Source organism: Anabrus simplex, chromosome 12 (assembly GCF_040414725.1).
Source record: "Anabrus simplex isolate iqAnaSimp1 chromosome 12, ASM4041472v1, whole genome shotgun sequence".
NCBI classification, from domain to species: Eukaryota; Metazoa; Arthropoda; class Insecta; order Orthoptera; family Tettigoniidae; genus Anabrus; species Anabrus simplex.
The window spans coordinates 99,026,403-99,050,555 of NC_090276.1; the positions used below are offsets into that span (position 1 = coordinate 99,026,403).

At 39.3% G+C, this 24,153-nt stretch overlaps 1 protein-coding gene across 4 annotated transcripts in view; it reads right to left on the bottom strand.

Moving 5' to 3' along the window:
* Positions 1-496: 496 nt before the first annotated feature.
* Positions 497-24,153, bottom strand: part of LOC136884540 (zinc finger protein ZFP2) — a 103,983-nt gene continuing 80,326 nt past the window's right edge. For all 4 annotated transcript variants that reach the window (XM_067156790.2, XM_067156787.2, XM_067156791.2 and 1 more), the window contains one exon: positions 497-3,397. In XM_067156790.2, the coding sequence (XP_067012891.1) occupies positions 3,022-3,397 (376 nt within the window). In that variant the 3' untranslated portion in view covers positions 497-3,021. The remainder of the gene's footprint in view (positions 3,398-24,153) is intronic.

Genomic DNA, 24,153 nt, shown 5'->3' on the forward strand with positions numbered 1-24,153 from the left:
AATTTTATGAATAGGAATGGACTTTCTCTTTGACAAACAACATTATACCACAAAATGCTGAATGATTTCAACCAAATAGTAATTGATTTTCATCGCTTTGTGATTTGAGAAGCGTAAAGTGAAGGAATGTTTGCTCTCCTAAATAGGAACCACAGGTCAGAAGCCAATCAGTTTCCGTATGCTACAAAGTCGAACAATCGACAAGAAGGGGACATCGAGTGTTATCGTACGCACTATGGGAAGCGAAAAAGAACAATGTACTGCAATGCTTGCTGTAAGAGGCGATGGCAGAAAGCTTGCACCTTATGTTGTTCTAAAGCAATGCCTAAAGTAAAATTTCCGCGAGGGATCCACGTTCGTATCCAAGAAAAAAAGGGTGGATGGACACATCACTTGTACAAGATTGGATACGAAAGGTTTGGGGAAATATAGCAGATGCCCGGCACTTCTTGTGTCGACAATTTTTTTCCTTTTTTTTGCCGGTATGTTATTATTATGTACTTACATGAATTGTACTTTTATTAGTACATGTTTATTTCACTTCATTTCTCCAGTGTCGGTACTTCAAACCCACGTCTCCAACTTACCTGATGTACCCTATTTGAATTTCCAGAAAAAATCTCAACCCTGATCTTTACGCCAAATGATGATTAACCAAAAATGAGTTGAACCAATTGCATGTATATTATATTTGATGTATCTTTTAAATGTAAATGAATGTAAATAATCTTTTAAATATCCGAATTCCTCTAATAATTTACATATCCAAATTTTTCGCCTGTATTTTTTGTCAAAAAAGTATGTTAATTGCACAAGAAAATACGGTATTTACTCACAGCAATGGGTAACACATGCAATTCTTTGCAATGTTTTTATGTGAGTTAGATTTATGCAAATATGCTAGTTTGAAATGAAAAATAAGCTTCAAGACCTACAACTCCAAGAAATCAAACAAGTGGGGAATAATAATTGTTGTTCAAGCCAATTGTGCTACTGCATATATTCTTTCTTTGATTCCTTATTGTGGAAAAGTTACAGAAACTGTAGATAACCTAGATAATGCTGGTAAGCATTCACTACAATTGCCTGCAATTTGACAGACATGCTGAATGTTGAAGTGGAAGGTTACAAGGTTTTCACAGACATACTACACTAGTGTCAGAGAATGAGGCCAATTGTTGTGTGCAATTACACAAAGGAAATGTGTGGTATTGACCGAGCCGATCATCTTTCTGCTACTTACTCATTCATAAGAAAAACTCTAAAATGGTAGACGAAAATGTTTTTCTGGGGATTACAAATAGCCGTTGTAAATTCATAATTTGAAATTTGGAGCTATGCCCACGGACCATCTCAGATTCTGGGGGCAGCTGATAAAACAGCTGACTGGTGATCAACATGTTCCGAAGAAACTGTCTCAACTTATCAGCATTTGCAACCAACAAGGAAGAAGCAGAAAGATTGGATGGAAGAAAACACTTTCTAGGCCAGTGGACTAATTAATTTACCATCAGACAACTCCTAAATCTTTAAATGCTGACACAATCTCAAGATTTCTTTTGCTTAAATACTACTTTTGATTTGTAGTTTTCTTCCTCCTAGTAAATACAATAATTTTACATTTATTAACATTTAAGTATAAATAATTAATCTCACTCTATGATATAATATGATTAATATCCTTTTGAAAGTCATCCTGATCACTTCACATTATCAACAAATAACAAACGTAACTAAAGTGACAAAGAATGTGAGGCTAATCGTTCAATAGGAACAGAAACATAACAGGGTTAAGATTACATCCTTGCGAGACACGAGAAGAATTAATGAAACTTCTAGAAATTTTACTTCTGAATCAAACAAACTGCGGCCTATTATTTAAGTAAGAATGTAATAAAGTGAGTAACAGTTTAGGAAATCATAAATGGCACATTTTGTGTTTTTAAATTTTATGGCTAACCTTAGTCAAAAGCTCTTTAAACATCCATATCCATTACATCAGTGCATTTATTATGTTCTAGGGCATTGTGTACATTCTGAGTAAAACCCAGAAAACTTGTGAAAACCATGCTGAAATATTCGACTGAGTGGCAACAGTGTGGATATAAAAATCAAGCAGCGTGTGAGTATAAAAACCTGTGTGAATTTCAGAAAGAGAGCCATGGAAACTTCATGCAGTAGGCTTATTATGAACAGTTATCACATGCACGAGTGTTTAAGCAGGATACAGGTTTAGCAAATGGCAGGAGGCAGGGAGGATGCTGGATAAGGTTCCAGCTTTTTTTGTGAAGCAATGTCATTCCTAGCTTCATACTGAATTTTATGCTCACACACTGCTCGATTCTTTACATATCATGCAGACAATGATACCACAAGAGAACAGACACCTGGGTAATTACGCTCTATCTTGCCACCTGATGGAATTGTGCATAACCATAGCCAAAGGTCAGTTCAGGGTTGCAGGGTACTACCTCTCCAGTTAATTCTAATTGTTATTACAATCACAGCCTGAATCTCAACAGTTTCCGGAAGATTGATGTACTGTACATGTCCTTGTTAGTTCTACTACGTCACAACCAACATTTCACACACAATGCAGTGCTCACATCAGAAAATCTCAGTAGTTCTGCACAGCAGTACAGACAGATAAGAGAGTGGTAGCTCACTTCACCAAAAACACATACTGCTCTCGATCATGACACTGAAACAAATTTCCACTTTCTTTGGTATATGTTTATATCCAACTTTGATTTGATGAGACACTTTCAACCACTGTGGAGCAACAGGTCACGGTCACAGCACACTTTCTGCCGGCAACAGACAAATCAAGCCTGAGTTTAAAGGTTTTACACATTCGAGTCAAAAGTCCACAAATAAATGAGCTACTGATGGAGTTGATCAGGGAGACGGCTTGCACTATGCACAAATAAACACGGTAAAGGAGAAAGAAAAAGTCACTTCTACGTACATAGACTCCCCAGCTTTACACGTTACACTTGGCTGTCGGGAGCCGGAATCGTGCTATCGATACTTCAGCAGACACGGTTGGCACACTTGCACCTGAGTTTTATTGACCTGGCTCTCGGGAGCCATCATCATGCCGCAGATGTAACATCTCGAGAGTTGGAGGTCCGCGTGTGTCCTCACGTGGTAGGCGAGGCCGTTACTCGTCTTAAGCGTCTTGAGGCACACCTCACACTTGTAGGTGGGATGATGTCCACTGTGGATCCTTGTGTGGACACGCAGTGCACTCTTGCGGCCAAATTCCTTGCTGCACACCGGACACTTGTGAGCCGGCCGTACATCGTGACCCTTCATGTGGTACAGCAGCGAGCGGCGCGTCGAGAAGGTGATCCCGCACAGGTCGCACCGAACTATCATGCCTGGGTTGGCTGGCCTGGGAAGGAAACATAACAAGGTGTTCATGAGAGTTTATACAAATGTTAAGGGACACTGCAACCAATTTCTTTGTCAAAAATCTGTTAAAAACTTGAAATTCCAAGTCAATCTGCAAATAAAAAGCAGGAAGAAAAATTAGGAGCATTTTAAGACTTAACGCACAGACCTGCAACATGATACATAAAAATGTTCCACAGATACCAACTTTTGCTTAAATTTGATGGTATCTTCCATGACTGTTCAAACATAGAACAATAAAATTCGAGTGCAAGAGAGGAAAAAATCCTTTACAGTTTTGGAATGAAAATAAGATGTTCTGCAATACTTAAAAATGATTTCAGGTGAATTTTTAAAGTTACTGGAAATATCAATCTGTAATGTAAAAGACATGTTTTCAAACTGAAACTCTAATGCATGCAGAAGTTTTTGATTATGAGGCCTTTTTAATATGATAATCAGATTAATAAAAGCAAACTAGATCTCAAAACCTAATTGCTCAATTGAAACTTAATTTGGTATACATACTATTCTCCAAACATGAAGTTAGCAGTAAAAATTTCAGAAAATTATCTTCATAAATATGGAAGTTTCACAATTCAGTTCAAATCTCCCTTTTTTTGTCTTTCACAGCCAATGCATGGTGCATGTTAAAGAGAATGGGAGAAGAGACAGATATTAGAAATGGAGTTGAAGGGAAAGAGCCCTAGAGGGAGACAGATGAGAAGTGTTGCAAGCAGACCCAGCATACTGGGAGCAGTCTAGGCTGTCAGAAATAAGAATGTGGAGCAAAAGGAATCCCTGCTTATTTGTTTATTCACTGCAATGAAAGAAATTAAATGAATCTGACTGACTGTTAAACAACTCACGCTGCCTGAAGGGTGAGGCTACTTGGAGCCAAAGGCAGTGGCAATGCACTATGAGAGACTTGGTGCAGTTCCAAGTACCCTACCCAGTGGCCTTCCACCACAAGCACTTCGAAGGTGTGCTAGTTACCAACTGATGAACCCAAATTGGCACACTAGGGCGAAATGCTGGCAACTATATGGCTCAGAATGCTGAGTGACAAAGAAAATGGACAAACAGAAACTTCACGTTGCTCAGATGAGGTTAAGATGGGCTCAGTAAAATTCAAAATGATGCCACCCTAAAATCTTAGAGAAAGTGTGAATACTGTTTCTTCATCTTCAACGATGACTAGAGGAATACCATATAATCCCTAGTACCACCCGCCCCTGAATAAGTCCTGCACCCTATTATTTGAAAGACAAAATTTTAAAAAAAGTTTCACCCAAATTTATTTACAACCAGCTGATGTACCTGTGCTTTGCTACAGGATTCTCAGAAAGACTGACTTTGTGGTTTTCCTAACTGAAGTCAACATAGGTCATTATAAAAACGTCAGTAGGAACGTAGCGATTAAAAGCAATGATATAATACCAATATAAATGGTTCGTTATTGGACATTATAAATTTTCCAGCTAACTCATTCCTGTTTGCCAGCGTTTCGCCCCCGTGTGCTAGGCTGGGCTCATCAGTTGGTACCTAGCACACCTACCAAGATGCTGGCTAGTGCATACCGTGGAGGCCACTGTATAGGCTAATTGCAGCCACCGGCAGTGCCAATGCACTATGAGAGACTTTGTCTCCTTATAACAAAGTCTCCTTATCTTTTGAAAAATCACAGCTAGTAGAAATTGAGAATAATTTGGTAAGAAATAACTCCCAAAATTTCTAACAGACCTTTAAGAATAACCTGAAAGGTTATCAATCCCGGAGTATTTGCTTCAGAGATACAAATGGTAATATTGGCCTTAACAATGCCGAGAATTGTGAGATTCTGGCAAAACACTTCGAACACCTGCTGAACTGCCCTGAGCCAAATCATAAATTAGAATTTTCAGAAATTCACGAAAATCTAGAAGCTGATTCACCTCCAACAGCGGAAGAAATTAAGGAAGCATTAAAAAATCTTAAAAATAACAAAGCTAGTGGGAAAGACTCCATAACAGCTGAACTTTTAAAATGGGCTGAACCATAAATTATAGAAATCTACAAATAATCTTTGAAGAAATTTGGGAAACAGAAAAGATCCCAGAGGATTGGAAAGTGGCTCTAATACACCCATTACATAAGAAGGGTAACAAGTAAGATGTCAACAACTACAGAGGTATATCTCTTGCCAGTTGCTTACAAGATATTTTCAACAATACTACTAAACAGAGTATTATCGACACTGGACAGTCAACTGGGTGAATATCAAGGTGGATTTAGAGAGGGAAGATCTTGCTCTGAACAGATTTTTAACCTGAAATCTATAATTCGACACAGATTAATAAACTCCAAAGACATAGTTGTAACATTTATTGACTTTAAAAAAGCTTTTGACTCTCTTGATAGGGAAATCCTAGATAAAGTAATCCGGGAATTTGGAGTTAAAACTAAATTGGCAAACCTAATTCGTGAAACACTTACAGACACTATCTCGAAAGTAAAATTTATGGGTGAAATATCTCGACCTTCCAAAATAAATACCGGTGTCAGGTAGGGTGATGGTCTATCTCCACTCTTTTTCAATTGTGTCAAAGAAAATTGAAAGAATTTGGAATTGAAAACTGAAAGAATCCAAAATATTGCCACTCATGCTGGGGAAAAAGAATAAAGGTGTTGCAATAAATTGCCTAGCATTTGCAGATGACTTTGCCATACTTTCAGAAAGCCTTACAGATGCAGCAATGCAAGTCAGTCTCCTTGAAAAGACAGCCAACACGACAGGCTTGAGAATCTCTGCCGAGAAAACAAAATTTTTAACGAATATAAAACGTGCCCCAAAGTTTTTAGTCAAATATTGGTCAAATAGAAAAGGTAAAGAAATTCAAATATTTGAGTGAGACAATGCAAGAAAATGATTTAGAAAAATCTGCTATAGAGGAGAGAATACAAAAGATGGAAAGAGCTTACGGTATAACTAAGAATACTTATAACAAAAAGTACTTATCAAGAAAACTTAAAATAAAGCACTACAACACAGTAGTGAAACCAGAATGCCTTTATGCCAGCGAATGTCTAGCACTGAACTACAAGCTCGATAAATTAGAAATATTAGAAAGAAGAATTAAAAGGAAAATATTAGGTCCTCTAAGAATTGCATAGTTTTGGAAATTAAGAAGTAACAATGAAATTTACCAGAACATAGAAAACATATCAGAAACAATAAGAAAAAGGAGATTGCTATTTCTTGGACACATTTACAGAATGGATGACAATAGACTAACTAAACGAATCTTTAAGTACCTTTGGGAAAAGAAATAAACTACCACCTGGATTCAAGAAGTCAAGAAAGGCCTGGAAAGGAACAACATACAAGAAGAAGAATTATTGGAAAGAATGATTTTTAGGAAGAAAGTCTTACAAATGGAAGGATTCCAAGGGAGGAAGGAAAAGAAAACAGGCACAAAGTGGACTGAAGACAGGAAAAAGAAGCACAGTGAAACAATGAAAGAATACTGGAAGAAAAGGAAAGAACAACAGACTAAGGAGGAAGAATTGAAATTGTAACGTGGTGCTTAGAAGGCCGGAACGCAAGAATAATAATAATAATAATAATAATAATAATAATAATAATAATAATAATAATAATAATAATAATAATAATAATAATAATAAATACATATTCAGGGTAATTATGGATGTAAGAATAGACTGCCTCATGTAGTGGCTGACATCAGGGCTTCCCACAGGGGAGGGGTTGACAAATCAGACATATATTGGGGGGATATATCACAAAATTCCCCTCGCTCCCCTAGGCACTTGCCTGCCTGAATGTATATTTATGCTATTTTGTAAGATATTCTTATACAATCTTAGAAATTAATTTTAGACGATGGCTTGTTTTGAATCGTATAGTTTGTAAGGAGAACTGTGTACCTTAGTTCTATATCTGTGATATTGTTCCAGCAATTTACGAACAAAGGCCTCTCAGAAGAGGCTATCATCAATTTCAGCACAGACCCCATGACCCCATGTTTCTACTGCAATTTTCAGAGCCAGTGTGACATTTATAATTATATGTACTACTGTTCCAAGCTTTCCATCTGCATTTTGCACCTATTATTAGCAAAACACCAGTGTAAACTCTGGGTAAAAAATCCTAAATGCTCTCTGGTAAAAATACTTACCACTCCATATCGCGTAGTCAAACAATGTATTGACTCAGATTTTGGTCAAAACCTAAACAGTAGACCCCAATGACATGGTATTTAATCAAGTAAGTAATATTTTGTTCCCCAGGGTTTTGCCCTATAACGGGTTAACATTTCGTTTCAGGTAAAAACTCTATCATTCTTCAAATGAACATTGCAACAGGATAACAATACCCACTTGACCGTCTTATGGATCCAATTGATTACCGTACTAACATAACTAAGCATTGACATCAGCTAGCTCTGACACCTCAACATTTTATCATTAGCAACGTCTCCTACAAGAAATCCCATATTCCTTTCTACAACTTTCTGATAAATCAACAACCGTATATATTTTAACACACTTGATATGTTCACACTTCTATTTGACATTGGTCTCATTATCTTGAACTCATGTTATGGGTGTGGAACAAATATTCCCCTTAGATGACTGTGCATTCACACTCAAGGCCATCATAGTCCTAATGGTGCATAAGAAGAGGATCCATTTTGGTTTTAAACGTTCACATATTTGAGATTAGCCACATTATAGTTTTCAAAACTTTTAATATACAGGATTTTTAACAAACTTTCTGTGCATTGTCCTCATTTTAGATGTTATTGTATAACATTTTATGAAGTCGTTGTTCAACATTTTATTCTATAGTCTATACGATTAGAAAGATCCCATATCCAATAACTAAGATTGATACAGGCTGATGATGCCCATAAAAAAAAAAAAGTGAAACAGGTACCTATTAATTTTAAGTATTATGTATAAATTTTAACCAAATGAAATAGTGGATTGTGTTGTATTGAACAGGTGGATCTATAAATAATTATTATAATATTTGTGATTTACATCATCTTCAATACGGCACCAAAATGAGACTAGTTACTTGTAACAGTACTACGGCCTCGATCTAACAGTCCAAAGTTCCAGAGCTGGAATGACCAGGCTGCAGACTGTGACGAACACTCCTCTGCCAGTATTCCGTTAAATATGTACACTGCTCATTCAAATGAGTGCCTCAGAACAGGGATTGAATAGCTTGAATGCTATGATGAACCAGTGTGTAACGTACAAGTAGTCACAAAAGTTATGAACCAGAGGAATGGCATGCTAAAGAAGAAAGTTATCCAATCCCCAGCTACTTCCCATCAATATTCGGGCAGGCTGTTACACTTACTACGAACGGGCGAGTTGGCCATGTGGCTAGGCGCGCACATCATTGAGCTTGCATCCGGGAGATAGTGTATTCGAACCCCAACGTTGGCAGCCCTGAAGATGGTATTCCATGGTCTCCCATGTTCACACCAGGCAAATGCTGGGGCTGTTCTGTGATTAAGGCCAAGGCCACTTCTTTCACACTCGTAGCCCTTTTCTATCCCATCGTCGCCAAGAGACCTATCTGTGTCGGTGTGACGTAAAGCAATATTTTTAAAAAATACTCTGTATGCAGCAGTAATCCTATCTATCGGAGATGAGTGGCGACAGAAGACACAAAGCACATCACAACAAACAATGGTCAATGTAATGTTATTGTTGATCAATTTTATGAGCTTTCTATATTGTAGGCCTTCACATTTAGTTTTCTTTCGACTCTGTGATATTAGGGCACCTTATAAAAATACTAGCGCTTTGCCCGCAGCTTTGCTCGCATCATAGTTATGTCCCATTATATCATTTTATTTACCATTTTCTTTTGAAGGCCTCCGAACCAACGTTATGCGTTCATTGACTTTCAGAAGAAGTGTAAGACGTGAATGTTATCAACTAAATATTGATTTTTAAAAAGCACCAAAATGTAAGAGTAAATAATTATCTTTGCCCTCCCGCACCATTATTCGAAAGGCATAATAGCTCGCCTCTCACACCTTTTTGCTCAAAAATATTTTTATGAGTATCACGTTGTGGAATATTTATTGAATAGCCATCGTCACCGTAACGAAACATCATAGGATGTTTAAGTGCATCATAAGACGGATGAATTTCAGTGATACGTTTGAGTTTATCATTGTGGCTTTGAATAACTATATCTCATTTTTCAAATTGTTCGCCAACGATTACTAAAGCAACCTCATTAGATGTTGGAGCATTATATCGTCCTCTGCGAGTGTCAGCCGGCTTTCTGTTCGCATGAATAACTACCTTAAAATCTTGACATTCTGAAGACACCTTCTCAAGAGCAGTTTTCAAGTTCTTTACATAACACTTAACATCATGGAGCATTTTCTGCAACTGTTTAACCAAAGCCAGCTTAATATCTGGTATCTTAGAACAATGTATTAGTGCTTCCCTTTCATCTTCGCCAACAAAGTAAATCTGCAAAAATCCAGGATGTTGATGAGCATTTGGCAATAGTCTGCCTATGGAATGCTAAATTTTACCTTGTACTTTGAAAGTTGTCAAAGCCGAGTTGGATGACTTGTTTAGTACCTAAAGATGCCATTTGAAAAAAAATGCTATATTTTCTAATTCGATCAAAAAATTACCATGATCTGGAAGGAAACCCATTAAAAAACTGTACAATGGTTCAGGGGGAGATTACAGTGGTGGCAGCTGAACCTTGCCAGAATCGCAACACATACCTGGTGTTTCATCTTTCCACTTGAGAGCACTGCATGGATCATTGTACCAGTGGTTATCAAGCTGTTATCCTCCTAATTAAACTCAGGAACGTAAGACATCCCGGAACGAAACTTAATTTTAGAAGAACGCAATCGTCTTTCTCTTCGGACCCCAGGGTGATGTTGCTCATATCGCTTGAATTGTCCTGTGATATTTGCGATTATTTTGCTGGTGTGTAGCTGCCGCTACTCTATGAAACTCGAAATGATTTTTCTGGTATGTCGGTGCCACTGCTCTATGAACATTGAGATTGTTCTTCTGGTACGTGCCCGCTGCTGCTCTATGGATTTCGGGATTTTTCTTTTGGTATTTACTTGCAGGAATGGTATGTGTGGAAGGATTATTCTGTAAAAATGTGGCTGCTGCTTTATTAAATTGTATTTTTCTCGTAGCATTTGAGTATCGAGTATGATATTTTTCAGAAACTTCTGTAACAACGAATGAAGAACTTGTTTCTTCGCACAGACATTCATATGTGGTACTTCAAACCGTCCGTTAGAGAGATTACCAGTAAATCGCAATCTTTTTACGGTATTAGCTTCATCACTAAATGTCCAGTAAAACTTTCGATCACGATAAACTTCAAAGCGGAATGGGGATATTTGCAAGTAATCAGCTTCATTTTCCGTATCAAAATTTAATCACTAAATTTTACACTATTGAGAATCTTCCACCGTTTTGATACTTTATTTTGCCTTTTGGCAAATTTTTTATTTATATCTTAACTGTATATGTTTCGTTCCTTGTTTAGGAACATCCTCAGCTGTTATAGTGGCTTAGGTGAATGGTTAGAATTTTAAAATACATAGATTTACAAATACATTGATTCACTTAAGAACTGAATACGAATTAAGATAGATGATATTAAAAACAGTGTGGGGTTAGTGTGTTACTGGTATGAGAGCAGATGATTACATGGTTGATTGACTTAAAACTATGTCTATTCATCAGAATAGTTGTTCAAAAAATTTTTCACTTTGTTACATAAAAAGTCTGTATGCAATTAAAATTATTTAAAAAATGTTTGACTTCATAGCATTGTTCGAATTGTTGAAAGTTTTTCTTCCTTTCCTTCCAGGTAAGTTGTTGTATGTTGTGTGCTTGCTTATAGTGCTTTTGACTGAGTCTAATGTGGGAACTTTTGGAGCTGATTGCTGATCTATTAATGTGAAGGGAGCCTCGTTTCAAATTTCTGAAATGAAATAAAATATGGTAGTGGGAATTTGTTCGAAAGCTGTGTCTTTGCGTAATATAGAATGTATAAAAAAGTTCATTTACCTTGCTATAGCTGAATTCCGATTCTACTGTGACCCTGGAGGGACGTTTGATACTGCTTTGCGTCTGGTGAAGTAATGGTGTGTGTATTCCGTTGTATACTCCTCCCTACGGGGAGGTGGGGCTGCGGAGAGGGGAGAGGGCGTGTCGTTTACAGTGACGGCATCAACTTTGGGAGGGCTGGGTAGAGGGGATGTACAAAATGGCGGAGGCTCTGTCTTGTTCATTCTTCTACTATTTGTATTGTGTCTTTTGCCTAATGCTTCGAGACTTGATAATGTCCCTTCAAATAAAGGGTTTCTATTAACAATAGTTTCATTGAGGTTATTGTCTTGATCACTTTTTTGTTCTAAATAAATATGTAGATTTTCTAAAGTATTAAGGAGAGCTCCTTTGTTTATTTTATGTAATATAGTTAAGTCCTGCTCTATGGTTGTAAATTGATGTCCCGTTAAACTCATGTGCTGGCCCATCGCGGAAAATTTTTTTTGTCTTTCGGCATTGACATGTTCTTGGTATCTTACAGGAAAACTGCGCCCAGTTTGTCCGACATAACTTTTTTTACATTGATGGCATTTTAATTTATAAACCCCTGATTCAGAGTGTTTGTTTTTAGCTAGGGAATTGACAATGTTGTGATTAAAAAATTTTTGCTTCGTGCTGTTGCTGGTTGAAAATGCGATCTTATAATTATGTTTTCTGAATAAATTGGTTACTGTGTTTAGGTTAGGGTTGTTGAATGTGAACTTAGCGTATTTGTCTTTCTTTTTCGTTTCGGGTGTTAGATTGCTTTGCAATTTTTGTTTGAATTTCCCGATTATTTTGTTTATTATCTTTGGTTTGAAACCGTTATACTGGGCTTGTTTGCGAATAAAGAGCAGTTCTTTTTCTCTTTCTGTGTGTGTAAGGGGTATGTTAAACCCTCTGTATATGTAACTGTAATAAGCTGACCTTTTTTGCGATTCTGGGTGCAATGAGTAGTTTTTTATTGTGGTGGGAGTGAAAGTAGGTTTTCTATGTATCTTGAAGACGAACTCTTCCATTTTTCGTGTTACATTTATGTCCAAAAAATTTATTGATTTTTCTTTTTCTTTTTCTAGTGTGAACTTTATTCTGGAATCAAGTGTATTTAATTTATTGAGGATATCGTCACTGTTATTCTCTTTTTGCTCTATAACGGCAAAAATGTCGTCTACAAAGCGTATCCATAAATTAAGACCTTCTATTTGTCCTATTATTTTGGTATGTTCTACGTAGTCGAGATAAATATTGGCTAAAATGCCCGAAGCCGGAGCACCCATTGGGAGGCCTTCTTGTTTATATATTTTGTTATTGAAAGTGAAGTAGTTGTGTTTCGTAATGAATTTGAGTATGTTAATGAAATCCTCTACTTCTGGAATGCCGAGTTGATTATGTTCTATGAGATTCTTTCTGATAATTTTTATTGTTTCGTCCACTGGAATGTTTGTGTACATGTCCTTGATATCGAAGGAACATGTTACTTGATGTGGTGTTAACTTAAAGTTTTTGAGTACTTTGCAAAAATCGATGGAATTTTTTATTGGTGTTGTTGTTTGTTATTTCTTGATCTTGATAAGAAAATATAACCTCGTTAAATTTTATCTTAACTTTAATTTCGTATTTTGAGACCTGTTCACCCCCGCACCTTCTTTCACCTCTGCACATCCACAAAACTCTGTAACAAGTGGTAGCAGAGCGTGGTTGAATGGGTCTCAATTTAAACCCTTTTGACGGCTAAACATTGCTTTGATTTGAACTCTAACAATTATCTCAGTTGCTGGAATTTTTGTTTATTTGCCTTTCACAAAAATTTTCTCTCATCATGTCCGGCCCTCGCGAGGTTCTCCATCCTTTCTATTTGCGTAAAGAGGAATTAATTTATGAATTATCTCTCAGAAACGTTCAATCTGGAGGCACGGTTGCAGTCGACTCCAATAAGCTAAAAGATTCCCTTGATTTACCTATTACCATCCCGACTTTGGGAGAAAAAGAGATTGACGATGCTCTCTCCACGATCAATGACAATACTACTGAGCTAGCATCTGTAGTTAGTTTTTAGTGATCCATCTCCAAATCAACTCAAAAGAGTACAGGCTACGTTGTACCACTTTTATAATAGGGTATGTGATCTATTGTCTCTGAAGTTAAATGACGTTCAGGGTAAGGAAGCTAGCGCTCTTGCCGAAAACTTGTCCCAAATGTCTAGTAAAGTTAGTCAGTTGTTATCTGGACCTGCCATCCCTAAAGTCGACCAACCTATGGTAGTAAATATTGTTAGTGGGGAGGATTCCTCGAAAGAGGAAGGAAGTAGTACTGAGGCGACAACCCAACGTACATCTGCCCCATCAGAAAATATGTCAGATCGTCGCAAGTCCATTCCACCCTTTGTGTTAAATAATGCTCCTTCCGAATCTGCTTCTCCGCCACTTAGGCCCCTTCCTACTACATCTCCGGGTTTCAGCAATTTGCCGCATCCATTAGCAATGTTGCTTAGAGGTATCTCTAAGTTTTCGGTTAACACTACCAGTGACGTAATTGCATTTTTACGGTTCTTAGTTGAGTTTCAGGACCATGCTCTTGTTTTTTCTCTTTCTCCGTGTCAAATTTTACAGATAATTTATCCCTATGCAATTGGTGTTCTCTCGGACAAAATTGTTAGAGCAATAGCGGAACAGTCATCCATTGAAGACTTTCATGCACACCTTCTTGCAAATTTCATTCCTGCTCGTGCGAGGTCATCCCTGATTCAGAAGTACTATTATCGTGTACAGCGGTTGGATGAAAACTTGGCAGATTTCATCCAAGATATTAAGTTCTATACTAGGGTATTTGCTCTTCATTTTCCTGAGGATCAGATTGTACAGGCTATTGTAGAAGGTATTTCACCACCGTACCGATCATACTTGTGTTTTGCGTCACGTCCACAAACTTTCGCTGAGCTAGAAGCTATGGCTGTATCGGCTGAAGGAGTTAGATATGCCGATTCCTTGCGTGTCGCGAAAGAACCCCCTCCTTCTTTTAGTAATCCTCGGCCTCCACCTCGCTGACCAGTCACACCCCGTAAATGTTATGCTTGCGGGTCGCCTGACCATCTTCGCAATAAATGTCCATTGATCAAATCGAGTAGGACAAATAGTGGAGCAGGTTCATCACAAGGCTGTTTTAAATGCGGCGCGTTCTCCCATATTGCCAAGAACTGCCCTAATACCAACAGCACCCCCTCTTGCTCAACTTCGGGTGCAACTTCCAACAACAATCAAAAGTGACTAGTGGCTTCGGCTGAGTCGACTAATCCATCTTCCCGAGGCTCAGCCCCTGGTAAACAGGTCGAAATTTCAGAGAAAATTCAGTCTTCAAATTTATCTTTTGAATGTACCAAAGAATGTCTTAGGATTGCGGCGGACTCCCCCGCAGCCGTACCTTTTCTCAAAATTGAGTTAAATAATGAACCTGTAACAGCTCTTTTAGATTCAGGCAGTGTTTGTTCAATTGTTTCGGCTGAATGGTATTCGAAATTGAAATCTATTTGTAAACTTCCTGACCATTGTTCATCTTCTGTTCAATATGTTTCGGCTAATTCTTCTCCATTAGAAATTTTAGGTTCCTTATATGTCAAAATTCGTATTTTTAAATTTACTTGGAAAGTTAAATTGTTTGTGGCCAAGCACTTGTCTTGCCCCATAATATTGGGAGCTGACTTCATTTCTCACACCGGTCTAGTGCTCGACCTTCAGAGTAAGTCGTGCACATTCAAATTTGCTTCCAATTGTAAAATCCCCTTGTTAAAGTGTAATTCTGTATCATGTTCATCTATCTTGCCTACCCAGGATGAGATGTCGTTAGACCTTAGACATCTACCTGAGGAGCAGGCTGATAGTATTCGTAAGTTGTGTCAGTCATTTTCAGAGGTGTTCTCTGATACTCTTGGTGTTACTGACCTGATCGAATACAAAATTGAGGTCACGGATTCGATTCCTGTCCGTTTTCCACTTTATATGCTATCTCCACCTAAAATGAATGCTCTGAAAGAAATCATTGATCAAATGTTAAAGGATGGTATTATTCGGCTTTCTAAGTCAGCGTAATCTTCACCTATTTTTCTAGTCCCAAAACCCCAAGGTGGCTTCAGGCCAGTCATTGACTATAGGGCTCTCAATCGGAAGGTGGTGTTACAATCTGTGCCCCTTCCTGACCTTCATTTTTGTTTTTCATGGTTTCGTAAAGCTAAATTCTTCACCATCTTGGATTTGAATCAGGCCTATAATCAAATTCCCCTAGCTGAAGAGTCTAAACATCTTACAGCGTTTGCCACGGATTGGAATTTGTATGAATACAACCGCGTGCCTTTCGGGCTCCCCACGGGAGCAGCTGTACTCACTAGACTGCTAGATAGAGTCTTCTCCGACATCAAATTCGAGTACTTGTATCACTATCTTGATGATGTCGTCGTATTTTCAGAGACTTTTGAAGAACATCTAGATCATCTGCGAGAAGTTCTCAATCGCCTTCGTAAGGCTGGGTTAACTGTGAAGTTGTCCAAGGTCGCCTTCGCTAAGCCTTCAATGTCATTCCTAGGCCATATTGTCTCGCCCGATGGTGTTGCTGTCGATCATTCTAGAACACAGGCCACCCGTGATTTTAAACTTCCCAAGGACATCAAAGGGATCGCCAAGTTCATTGGTATGGTGAATTTCTTCAGGAAGTTTATCCCTAACTTCGCTAATAGAGCGGCGCCCTTGAACCTTCTCCGTAGGAAAGGCATAAAATTTGAGTGGGGACCTTCTCAACAAGCCGCTTTTGAAGATCTTAAATTAGCTCTGTGTAATGCCCCTGTTCTGGCTATGCCCGATTTCTCCAAAAAATGAATCGTCCAAACCGACGCGTCGTCGGCGGCGGTAGCTGCAGTCCTTCTTCAAGAGACTGAACTAGGGAGGCGACCCATCGCCTATGCATCTAGGACTCTATCGGCTCAAGAAGCCAAGTATTCCATCTATGAGCTCGAAGGTTTGGCAGTCTTATTTGCCTTAGAAAGGTTCTGTCTCTATCTGGAACATGTCAAATTCGACCTGGAGACGGATAATCAAGCCTTAAGCTGGGTCTTAGGTAGGCCGCGTCGTACTGGTCATATAGCCCGTTGGGCCATCCGAATTTCTGCCTTCCAATTTGACGTTAGGCATATCAGTGGTACTGAAAATGTTGTTGCAGACGGACTCAGCCGTATGTTTTCCAACGACGTTGAGACCCATGAAACGGTCGATAGTTCATCACCTCCCGAGTCCATGCTATCTGAGGTTAATGCCATCTTAACAGATGCCCTCATGCTCTTTAGGGACCTTGAGAAATATCAACGTGAAGATCCAACGCTGGCTCCGATCATGGAAACCCGTTCTTCTGGGGAACATGTTGTCCCTTATGTACTGAGGAATGGTGTTTTATGTTGCCCTTCGAGGCATGATAAGATGATGAAAGTTGTAGTTCCAGCTGTTCTTGTACCAATGATCTTCAAGTACTATCATGAGACCCCATTAGGGGGGCATTTAGGCATCTTCAAAACCCGTGAAAAGATCCGGGAAATGTTCATCTGGAAAGGTATGGACGATGAAATCCGTGAACTAGTAAAGGCTTGTAAATCCTGCTTGCTTAGTAAACCCACCATGTCTACCAAGGTAGGCCTTTTGTCTTCCCATCAAGCGTCGCGCCCAACGGAACGCCTGTATATTGATTATGTAGGACCCTTCCCCCAGTCAAAGGGAAATGCCAACAAGTTTATCTTTGTATGTGTAGATGGTTTTACTAGATTTTCCTGGTTATTTCCGAGTAAGCTGGCTACCGCTCAGTCCACCATTACTTGTTTAAATTCAATCTTTGCTTCTTTTGGTCCGTGTCAATATATTGTGTCTGACAATGCCAAGGCTTTCACATCTAATCTATTTCGTAAATTCTGTTTTGATCTGTCCATATCTCATGTGACTACTTCTGCTTATTATCCCCAACCATCTCTTGCCGAAAGAGTCAATCGCAATCTCAGGTCGGCCCTTATTGCCTATCATCATGAAGATCATTCTAGGTGGGACACGTCCCTGCATTGGTTAGCTTTTGCTTTGAACTCGGCTGTTCATGAATCACATAAATTTACTCCAGCTTCGTTGATGTTCAAGTTTGTTCCCAACTCGCCGCTCTCTAACCTCTGGTCTTTGAGTGATATTCTACCTGAGACAATAGATCCAGATAACATTAAAGATCTTTGGAAGAAGGCTAAAGCCAATCTTAAAGTGTCTCATGAAAAGGTTAGGGCAAGATATGATCGTGGACGGAGACCCACCAATTTGAAGGTAGGCGACCAGGTGATGGTCAAGAATTTTGTTCCCGCGGGCAAGCTTGCCGCCAGATTTCATGGGCCGTGTACTATTCTCGATTTCCTTACACCCGTTACCTTATTGCTAAGCAATCCAGCCACCGAGAGGATATTTAGGGTTCACCTGTCACAGGTGAAACCTGTATAATTTCTGTACTAACTTGCCCTGTATAATCTTGAAAGAAATAGGAAGGTTATATTTTTTTTTTTGGGGGGGGGGTTTCTTTTAAGGCCTTCTGCCCTTGGAATCTGTTTCCCTGTATGTAAGCATTTTTGTAAACCTTCCCCGACCAGTTAAACTGCCATCCTGTCCTTGCCATGGCCATTACCATGCTCCCGTCTCCTGCTCAACAACACACAGTGGCTATTCTAATGAAATAAATATCTCCACGCCGCTGGCCCCTCAACCTCGCCACAAAGACTGTACCCTAAAACAATTATGGTCCAACAAAATTCTGCCGCCGAGCTTTAATGTTTCAGTGCTCCCGCAGCAGCGCGGCGCCGTACCGCCACTGAGGTGGGGTAAGGGCCCGCCCCTCTCCAGTGAGGCCAACCAGGGTACGGCGAGCCGGAGTCCTCCTCCCGGCCAAGGCTGATGTTCGGCGCACAACCTGCAACTGGCCCGCGACCTGCATGTTCGCCGTGGGCGCGGCGTGCTTCAACTCCACTACTCCTCTCATAGTGCGGGCGAGCAGTATCTCAGGGTACTTGAGGGGTCCGAGCGGCCTTCTCTGGACACAAGCAGCAGCGGCCGGTCTGGCCGTCAAACTTACTCAACCTTGAATATATATTTAATCAGCTACATGGACATTTAATATCAACATTACTACTATTTTTGAATTCAACGACAATATCTGGTGGACTTAGAAAAATTTTCTCGATTTTCAAGAATTAAAGGTTTTTCCTTCTGAATTCAACTTCTACAAGCACAAAGACATTACATCAATAGTAACCAAAGAATTTTGAAACTGGATCCAATCATTTTAAGAAAACTTGTTGGTAAATACTTCCGCAATTAACTTCTATATCAAAATCATAACTTGGACCTTATTTTGAAACAAAAGTTATGTTCTTCTGTGTTACCCCTTGGAGGGACTTTTGGGGGGGGGGGGGTCTGTACCGGGTGGTACACCTCCACGCCGCTAATTCAAACTTTGCGCCAGTTGAAACTCCTCTACTGGAGGAAGTCTGAACTTTATCTACAGTGTTAATTCTCAAGTTTCTCAGAAGATGTCCCTACTTGTAAATTTTGAAGTTTCTGAACTGGGTCGTTTTCGATGTATTTTTGTTTTGCCTGTAGTAAGAAGTGTGGACATTCTCTTCCAGATGGCACTACTGAAGAACTACAATTATGCACCCTAGTGCGAAGTGAAAGAACTGTGTTTTTGGAGAAATTTTGGGTTTATAACTTTGTTCTTTGTTAAATTTCTTTCAGTCATTGTTTAAGTTGGCAATATTAACCCTTTCTTTCCGCCAGTTTTGAATTTGACCAATAAGGAATTTCTGTAATTAATTTTCCACCAATAATGTGTTTCTTCTTCATCTAGTGTAGGGGTTTTCGTTGTTAGCCAATAAAATGATTGTGGGCGGGTGTTCTCATTCCTGAAACGCCTCGAACTTTCCACGAGGGTATATAAACTGCTGATTTTCGGGTCTCCGCGCCACTTCAGTAACATCTATCTTTGTGTAAATTATGTAGCAGGGGGCGGGAAGCGCCTCTTTCTTCGGGCAGCAGTTCAACCACCAGGTAATGGCCTTTTAGTAACTTCTTTTCTTGCTAGCTCAGCAGTTTAACTCTCGGGGCAGGTCCGAAGCCTTTGACCATGCAACTTTCCTCTAAAATGTAAAGACACTTGGTATCAATTCTATCTTTTTAAACTACAATTTGGGATAGAGAGTGCTTAACCCTCTCGAGCTCCCACTCATTTTGCTTTGAGGTGAACTTACTTTCACAACCGTTTCTTCTAATGTAATGTAAATCGTTTTCTTATATAAGTCACCTCTTTAGTATGGGATTAGCCCTTGCATTAGCGACCTAGTGCCAAGTAGGTTTTAGTAAAGTATATTAGGAGTGCAGTTTCGCCTCCTCTCAAGTTGGTATTTTGGAGGCCACGTAATTGTCCCGTTTCTTCACTGAATAGGCCTCAGTAGGTTGGCTATTTTTACCCCTGTGTTATTTGTGTTTGGAGGTCAACTTGAAAGTGGAGTTTGGTGTGGCCTTTGATAGGCTTGAACTTAAGAGCGGGTTGCCCTTAAGAATTGTGAGTCCGGGGCTCGAAGCCCAAATTCTGTAAAAAATGTAATTGTACATTTTTAAATTGTTGATATTCAACTGTGTTTCTGTCATCCTTGTTATTTCTTGATCTTGATAAGAAAATATAACCTTGTTAAATTTTATCTTAACTTTAATTTCATATTTTGAGACCTGTTCACCCCCACACCTTCTTTCACCTCTGCACATCCACAAAACTCGGTAACAATAATAAACAAAATAATCGGTAAATTCAAACAAAAATTGCAAAGCAATCTAACACCCGAAACGAAAAAGAAAGACAAATACGCTAAGTTCGCATTCAACAACCCTAACCTATACACAGTAACCAATTTATTCAGAAAACATAATTATAAGATCGCATTTTCAACCAGCAACAACACGAAGCAAAAATTTTTTAATCACAACATTGTCAATTCCCTAGCTAAAAACAAACACTCTGAATCAGGGGTTTATAAATTAAAATGCCATCAATGTAAAAAAAGTTATGTCGGACAAACTGGGCGCAGTTTTCCTGTAAGATACCAAGAACATGTCAATGCCGAAAGACATAAAAAAATTTCCGCGATGGGCCAGCACATGAGTTTAACGGGACATCAATTTACAACCATAGAGCAGGACTTAACTATATTACATAAAATAAACAAAGGAGCTCTCCTTAATACTTTAGAAAATCTACATATTTATTTAGAACAAAAAAGTGATCAACACAATAACCTCAATGAAACTATTGTTAATAGAAACCCTTTATTTGAAGGGACATTATCAAGTCTCGAAGCATTAGGCAAAAGACACAATACAAATAGTAGAAGAATGAACAAGACAGAGCCTCCGCCATTTTGTACATCCCCTCTACCCAGCCCTTCCAAAGGTGATGCCGTCACTGTAACCGACACGCCCCCTCCCCTCTCCGCAGCCCCATCTCCCCGTAGGGAGGAGTATACAACGGAATACACACACCATTACTTCACCAGACGCAAAGCAGTATCAAACGTCCCTCCAGGGTCACAGTAGAATCGGAATTCAGCTATAGCAAGGTAAATGAACTTTATTATACATTCTATATTACGCAACGATACAGCTTTTGAACAAATTCCCACTACCATATTTTATTTCATTTCAGAAATTTGAAACGAGGCTCCCTGCACATTAATAGATCAGCAATCAGCTCCAAAAGTTTCCAAATTAGACTCAGTCAAAAGCACTATAAGCAAGCACACAACATACAACAACTTACCTGGAAGGAAAGGAAGAAAAACTTTCAACAATTCGAACAATGCTATGAAGTCAAACATTTTTTAAATAATTTTAATTGCATACAGACTTTTTATGTAACAAAGTGAAAAAATTTTTGAACAACTATTCTGATGAATAGACATAGTTTTAAGTCAATCAACCATGTAATCATCTGCTCTCATACCAGTAACACACTAACCCCACACTGTTTTTAATATCATCTATCTTAATTCGTATTCAGTTCTTAAGTGAATCAATGTATTCGTAAATCTATGTATTTTAAAATTTTAACCATTCACCTAAGCCACTATAACAGCTGAGGATGTTCCTAAACAAGGAACGAAACATGTACTGTTAACATATAAATAAAAAATTTGCCAAAAGGCAAAATAAAGTATCATAACGGTGGAAGATTCTCAATAGTGTAAAATTTAGTGATGGGGATATTTTGCCTGCTGCCGTCAACTCACATGTTCCACCATACGCTGAATCTTCTGACATGAAAAGTCGGCACTCTTCTGGGGAGGAAGAGTTATTACCAAGATGATTTTCAGACAAAATGGAGAACTCTATCCAATTGTTCACAACTTACGAAACAATAGCTTCACGAACTTCTTTATGCCGAAACCGAGTAGAATATAAAATGTAAGAAAGAGATCTAAATAGACACGCACAGTCACCTACAACAACACTTCACCATTAATGTTTAGATAAGTTACTGCCATTATGCTGTGCGCGTGAAAAAGACGTTATCGCGTAGCAGTCTGTTAGTTAGCTGTCTCCTTGAAATATCACACACCAGTACGTTGAACCTTCTGACATGAAAAGTTGGTACTCTTCTGAGGAGGAATAGTTATTAGCAAGGATTGCCAAGGTTCAAAGCCTTCTTGCTCAAGAGTTCTATCACACTCACTTCATTAGGCCTACTGGTTGACAATATTATCAGTGACACAAGACAGACTCTGGACTACCTCAACAATAAATTATTTCATCTCCACCTGCAACTTGCCAGCACTCTGTCGCTCAATGATTGGACCACGTTAGACAGCATTAGCAACACACAATCCCAGCGTACACTGGAACTAGCCACTGCCAAGCAAAACAAGAAATTCAACCGCCTCTTACAAAAACAGAAACCGAAACCACCTGCTCCACTGAAGAAGAATGTAATAGTAAACCTCACAGACAAGCCACTCAGTGAACCCACTACCTCCGTCTTGAGAAAAGGACTCAACTACGCAGTAACTCCGAATAGTATACCGGTAGAAGAAATAATTAGCAAAGTAGAAATTGCAATCCGGCACCTTCCTACCGAATCTGCAGAGGAGATCAGACAGGATATATCATGTCTACTGAGATCCGCAAAGCCGCCGCCATCCAATTTAACTAAAGAAGAAATTCATGCCCTAAAAACACTACGTCAAGATACGGAAACAATTATCTTACCCGCAGATAAAGGCAACGCTACGGTGATAATGACACGCACAGACTACACTCGGAAAATAGAACAATTACTCACCGATTCTACATACAGGAAAATTAGGAACCCTACCAACCGCATAAAGAACAAACTCCACACACTAGTAAAAAATTCCAGTATCCCAGCCGAAATACAGAAGAAACTGATATCCTCGGACCCGATACCTCCAAAATTGTATGGCCTGCCTAAAATCCACAAAGAAGGCATACCTCTGCGACCTATCGTGAGCGCTATAGGCTCTCCCACGCACGAGATCGCCCGTTACCTAGCTGGACTACTTCAGCCACATACAGGAAACACTGAAACCTACGTGAAGGACTCCCGACATTTCATCCAGCTCCTTAAGGACCAATCAATTGAAAGTACGGACCTATTAGTAAGCTTTGACGTCACGTCACTTTTCACCAAGGTGCCGCTAACAGAAGTATTTCCGCTATTAGATCAGAAACTTCCAGAAGACCTGTCAATACTAGCTAAAGAATGCCTTAGCGCCACTTATTTCTATTTCAACGGGGAGTTCTACGAACAGACAGAAAGGGCCGCGATGGGGTCGCCACTCTCTCCAATAATAGCAAACATGTATATGGAACAATTCGAACAGAAAGCCTTAGCTACATCTGAACTGAAACCGAAATGTTTTCTCCGTTTTGTAGACGACACTTTTGTAATCTGGCCTCACGGGAGCAACAACCTACAGCTATTTCTCGACCATTTCAACTCCATACACGTAAATATTCAGTTCACCATGGAAATAGAAGTAGACGGAAAACTACCGTTCCTGGATGTGCTAGTAATACGTAACCCCAATGGGACGCTGAGTCACGCAGTATACAGGAAACCCACTCACACAGACAGGTACCTACACGCCTCGTCTCATCATCACCCATCACAAAAGCAGGCTGTCCTAACATCACTAGTGAACAGGGCCATAGCGATATCTGACGCAGAGCACCTCGAGGAAGAAAGAGAACACCTCACGGAAACCCTTAGGAAAAATGGCTACTCGCTCAATAACATCCGACGAGTCTTTAAAAAATCAGAAGAGAAGAAAGAAAAGACCGCCGCAGGAGAAAACAACAGGAAAGAAGAACTGACCCGCCAGAAAACAGCGACACTGCCATACATTAAAAACACTACAGACAGGATCGGCAAGATACTGGACAAATACAACATAAAAACTATCTATAAACCTCACCGTAAGCTAGCCCGTTATCTACCACCAGTAAAAGACACAATAGAATTACAGGCCCCTGGAGTGTATCACATTGAATGTAGCTGCGGAGCTTGTTATGTAGGTGAGAC